The 5,865-nt window shown below is 30.5% G+C and overlaps 1 protein-coding gene and 1 long non-coding RNA gene across 6 annotated transcripts in view; one reads left to right on the forward strand and one right to left on the reverse strand.

Moving 5' to 3' along the window:
- Positions 1 to 1,142, reverse strand: part of LOC106677518 (protein-tyrosine sulfotransferase) — a 43,635-nt gene extending 42,493 nt beyond the window's left edge. For 3 of the 5 annotated variants that reach the window (XR_010842958.1, XM_067045657.1, XM_067045656.1), the window contains exon 1: positions 922 to 1,142. Coding sequence is in view for 4 of the 5 variants with exons in the window: in XM_067045657.1 (XP_066901758.1) it covers positions 922 to 994 (73 nt within the window). In the remaining variant the exon portion in view is untranslated. The remainder of the gene's footprint in view (positions 1 to 921) is intronic. The other 2 variants (XM_067045658.1, XM_067045659.1) reach the window with 2 other exon arrangements.
- A 260-nt stretch (positions 1,143 to 1,402) lies between these two features.
- The window catches only part of LOC136795366 (uncharacterized), a 9,656-nt gene continuing 5,193 nt past the window's right edge, over positions 1,403 to 5,865 (forward strand). Inside the window, exon 1 of the long non-coding RNA XR_010842959.1 lies at positions 1,403 to 1,495. This is a non-coding gene — a long non-coding RNA (uncharacterized lncRNA). The remainder of the gene's footprint in view (positions 1,496 to 5,865) is intronic.

The following is a 5,865-nucleotide window of genomic DNA, read 5'->3' on the forward strand; positions in this document are numbered from 1 at the left end:
ACTTGTAAAAGTTTTTTTTTTTTTTCATCGTTGTTTTATGATATTTTATTCATTAACTAAATAACTAGGCACCAGATAACAGTTTGCGTTAATATTCCTCTCTTTCAATAAAAACCCAAATATGTTTCTAATTCTGTAAAATATTATTCAAAATATGTTTTCTACAATCATAATGAATGTGAAGTAAATTTAATAAGTTTTCATTTCATTTTATGCAAAAATGTTTGGGGACAACGGTTCTCATAAAAATACTGGATGACAAAAAACATTTAAAAATGAATTTTGATGGGAGAAAAAAATTGTTCAAGTTGTAACTGTTTTCATATAATATATATAAAAATATAATATAATTTTATATCCAGCCAGAAAAATGAAAATTATGAAATTGCATTGACAATTATGACGTTGCATAACCTGTGTTATGCACACAACAAAAAAACTTATACAATTTTAAAAATTAATGTATCATTCTAGAAAGAAAGAAAAAAATTGAAAAATTATTAATATTTTATTAGTACTTCAAAATTCATTTTTTATGGCTGATATCTTAAGTTGAATATTTTTGATGATTTTTTTTACTAAATAAGAGACTTTTGTCGGAGTTTAGAAAAAGCCAATTTTGGTTGATTTTGTATCTTAGAATGTAATGTAGTATAGAGCATATATTGGTCTCATATTTTAGACAAATCTATCGAGTTTAAATAAGAATAGTTTTCGAATTATTTAGTAAGATAGTAAGAAAAAAATATGCTTAAAATTTGAAATATAATTTCTTCAAAAGCGTACTCTATCTGAGAGAACGTGGAAGAATTGAAAATTGAACATCTTGAACAAACGCTCAACTTTCGGGTTAACATCATTACTTTAAAGGCATAATTAATAGCAAACATAAATAATTTGAAAATATTATTAGTTAATTACCTTGCAGTTTAAAATAGGCGTCATGCTTCATTTTCTCAGGATGAACCAAAAATGACACAACACTCTCATACATTAAGAAGTACTAAAGACATATCATTACACTGTCATAACGAGTCATTAGTTAACGAATCAACAAAAAACTAAACAAGATGCTTCTGCAATAAACAATGACAGAAGAGGAACTAATTCATTTTTGTTCATGATGAAACTCATTATCATAACCTTTAAATGAGCAATACACATAACGATTGCAAATTAAAAACTGAAGGTTATACATTCATAAAAATACAATGCGAAAAACCATTAACAAGCATTGTGCAATAATAATAAAAATGAAAAGCTATTAAATTCAATAAGTCGTAAATATTTATTGTTTCTAAACTGAAATTTAATATTTTTTAAAATGTAGCAATTTTTCGAGTCTATAGTATATGGAATATAAAACATAAACATGTGTTTTTTAAATAATACAACGATTATGTAAACTGTGGCAATTTTATTATCGACAGAAACAAATTTTATATAAAACGTGAGAGACTTTTGTAGTGTCCAATCTTGAGGATTTGGTAGAAAGGTAAATCAAGCAATTTTTTTTTAATACTATTTATACAATATTTAAAGCATATACGTTTACGCTTGTGTTATCACACCGATTCGGTCAATTGGATTGACATTAAACATAACATAGGCGTTCTAAATGTGAGGTTAAGACGTGAATTATGAAGAAAATTTTTAAACCTCAACATTCAAAATTTGAAGTTGAGGAATATTGAGAGTCCATTATAGACACAGTGTTACTAATTCTAACAATTTTACTTATCCATTTCAATCACCACAACGCTAGTAAACATAACCAAAACCTGAACTACACTTATATACTGTATGCAGTTCAAGAAGTTCGGTGCAGTCTGTAGCCCAAGAAGTTAAGGCTCCTACCTTTACCAATTTCGTCACAGCAATGGCGCCGGTTGGAATGCGGCTGAGGGTTGACTTTTTATTTATTAGCGGTCTTACGAAATGAAAAATTGAGTCCATGGTTAGAATAGGATGGTAACCTGTAGATAACCCCTCCCACCGTCAGAAATCATTAGACAGGTATATAAAGAAAATAAAAGTAAATCGGTCTTAACTTTACAATGTAAACGTCCATTTTAGTTTTCACTTTCGATCCAATGTATACGAGTCCTTATAGAATCAGTTAAATATTTAAATTACAATTTACGTTGTACAATGAAAAAAATTAAATTATAGTATTAATTAATTTATCATTTAACTAGTTATCTATTCTATGCTCAAACATACTACTAATGACTGATCAAAAAAAGTTTTTGTTTTATTTTGAAACGGATTTGTTCCAAATATATTATCGAAGACAGAGGTTTCTTCACTCAGAACTTTCCCAAAGCTAGTAGGATTGTCAACAAATACAATCAATAAAAAACGTCAAATACAAAATAAAATATATATATCCCTGTCTCAGTTTAACAGTCTAACATCTCAAAAAATGCTTATTTTCAGATATCCATATAATCTTAGCAATAAGGGTAAGATCTACGGTTCAAAAGTTTAATAACTCGAATAATTATAAAGGTAATTCTCATTGCCTTAATTAATAACGGTTGTATTATTATTCATCAATATAAAAAATTTCAAGATTGGATGTTACTCGATGAATTGTAGGCTTCTTCATTCGAAGAATTTGCATTTGTCATAATACCTTCAAAGAGCAATTAATATTTTGTAAATGAAATGAGGTACGTTTTTTTTCGTAGCTAATTTTCAAAATAAAAATAAGGCAACATACGTGGAATATAAATATAACAACAACACGATATAGAATATATAATCAATAAAATATTATTTTATAAGTTACATACCTTCATCTGTTTTATTTTAGCAGGAGACCTTTACTCACTGACGAACCAACACGAAATGAGTGAAAATACTAGAACTATTTGTTTTCTTTTCGAATCGCTCTTATTGAATTTTTAATGCAAACAATCAAGGTCAACTTTCCGGGTTCGATGAAACTAGCTAGTTAAGGTTGTATACCATTTCCAGTTTTTTAACAAGTGTTCGAAATTCGATCTTTTTCGCTGTTAGACTTCGTCCCAGTGTGCATAACAACAATTGACGGTGACAATGATTCCAGGTTATTGTTCTATCTTCAGATATCCACTTAATATTTTTATTATACTACTCCTCTCCTTACTTCTCCCTACTTTTAGCGTGTCATAAATTTGTTTAAAACTTTTATTAAAACAATTAGTTCAATTAAAAAAGTAAAGGGAATGTGCTGTCACTCCATTTTCAACCAGAACTAACTATAATGGCAGTTTTATCTCACCTTAAAAACATTTATTAAAAATGGGAATAAGATTCTTAAGTTAACATATTAGTTAATCGAGCATAATTGAAAAGGTGGCAAAAATTTAAAAACGGAGTGAAACCCAACCTACCTACCCTAGAGTAGCCCTTCATATAAAACAGATATAGTGAGTATATTGATCCATAAGATAATAATAATGATGATGACCGTAGTAAAGGTCCGTCTGTAGCTAAGAGAGTTGCGTAGGTCTTAGCAGCCTCGGAACTGCAGTGGCGCCGTTTTGAATCCGGCCTGGGGGTTAACTTTTATTTCTGTGGCGGTCCCACGAAATGAAAACTTGACCTTCCACCATTGTTAGAATAGGATGGTACTTGTTTACAGATGAAGGTCTGAAATACTGGCTGAAACATTCTCACTAAAAAATAAGTTATGTTATGTAAGTATGTTCTTTACTGAACGCCCAAAGATAAAAATAATAGTCCAGTCAAATCAGAAAAACAAAATCTAAATCCCAAAAATACAAAAAAATAAACAGTTAAGTGCTTAAAAAATGTGCACATTGGGTTTAGTTAAAACGGGAATGGAAGGGGTGGAAAACATATACGTTAGATTTTTATTTATACCACGAAAACCATAAGGTTTGGTGAAAAATTAAATCACAACAAATTGCAGTGAATTATTTTTTTTCTACCTAGTGGCTATGTAAATTTTACATAAATCATTTAGATCATGGCCGGACAAATATTACTCAGATTCTTATTATTATTCAAATTATAAATTTTTCGCTAACATACAAAACATTAGATAGTGAAATTTCTTTATTTTTTTTCGGCCAAGCCCATTGGAGTCCTATACTGCCTAACCATGGTCGGGGGTCAAAGTTTTTCATTTTGTGGGACCGCCACTCAATGAAAAAAGTCAACGCCCCACACCCCAGGCCGGATTAGAACCGGCACCGCCAACAGACATCAAACTGGTAAGCCACTGAGCTACGGGCGGCCTAATAACTTTATTTTATATTGTTCAGTAACACCGGTGCATTAAGCGCGTTGGGTTGAAGGTTGATGATTTTATAAATATCGAAAATTATTGGATTCAGTGCAATGAGGAGTTCAATACAAAACTGAAATGGTATTGAAACTTTTTTTTTTTTGAACATACAAAAGTAGTTATCGATGTCTCGATATCGATGACTTACTTCACAGTGGTGTGTTAAGTTAATTTCCACAAGCTTTACAAACAATACACTTATACCTAAAACTTTTCAGTCAAAAAATTAATTGAAAATTTGTAATTTTTCTAAAACAGAGAGCCTTTAATTGTATTTTTGGCAAAGCTAACGGAAATGAACTTTGTCCAACTGTGAAGTAAGCCATCGATGCATGGAGCCTATTGTTTTGATGACTTGCACTTAACTTTGAATTTGCACATCACCAAACCCAGAATTAAATAAAAAACTGATAAAAGGCACCGATTTTACCATACTCCTCCCAAACCAGACAAGAAAACTTTTACGCAGTAATTTGTTATAGAGATGCTAAACAATATAAAAAAAAAAAATATTTTATTTTTTGATTATTAGGGTAATGACTGGACTATAAATCTTCTTAGGTCAGGTATCTTTCAGTCTTATTGAATTGTAATGTAATGGTTTTTTGTGAAATTAGAATCAATAATGAAGGCCAGACCTTACTCAGCTCAATAATTTTTATTTTCATTACTTTTCTGTGGGTGGAATTCGATCTGGAATGTTTTGTTTTTATTGAATCGGCTCTTTTTTGTTGATTGAAAAACTGTCTTAATCATCAAAGCAGCACCCACCTTCCCTGACAGTTTTCAGTTTTAGCAGTCAAATATCTTTCTCTTGTTGATCACTGTCCTAGTTAGAGGATAGACTTTTTTTTTAAGACTATGGAAAACATTTGTTGAAACCATTTGAAAAAAACAAAATATAAAATAAATTAAATGTTAAAAGTATAATAATTTTTAACACGCTTGCATAAAAGCTGAAACGTAAAATAAAATATTCAGTTTAAAAAAAAAAGTAATATTGCATTTTTTTTTGTGGGAGCGCAGTGGCACTGTGATAAGGCACTAACTCCAATAATCCGGCTGGGCAGATAAATAATTTCTGTAACACTGTAGCCTCGAGTCAATCCGGTGGGTTATGGAACCGTACTGAGGTCCGCCCAGCCTCATAAAATGGGTACCCTTAATTGGATAAAAATCTGGCGGTCGAGCGTGATTCTAACCAAATCACCTCCTTTCACAACCGTTGGTATGTTAACAGTACATTCTTACAAAGTACTGCACCCTGACCCTGCATGGGTTGTAGTAGTACAGATTTAATTATTTAATTAAAAAATTAATTCTTAATTTTTTTGGTACAAACGTGATAACAATTTTGAAATAGGACTGTAGCAAGCAGTAAAGGGTGTACGAAGGCTATTTATAGTTTTTATATTTTGTTTAAAACCCTTCTGAGTAGTTGCGTAGCAAGAAGGGAGGCTTTTAATTTCGGTAAACAAAGTTGTTATGTTTCTATTTGCCGAGAAATTTTGAAAGAAATCATCGGGCACTTTATGGGCATACATAAAGAAACTAAAATATAATAA

The sequence above is a fragment of the Halyomorpha halys genome, unplaced genomic scaffold (genome assembly GCF_000696795.3).
Source record: "Halyomorpha halys isolate HHAL.00 unplaced genomic scaffold, Hhal_1.1 Scaffold101.1, whole genome shotgun sequence".
Taxonomy (NCBI): domain Eukaryota; kingdom Metazoa; phylum Arthropoda; class Insecta; order Hemiptera; family Pentatomidae; genus Halyomorpha; species Halyomorpha halys.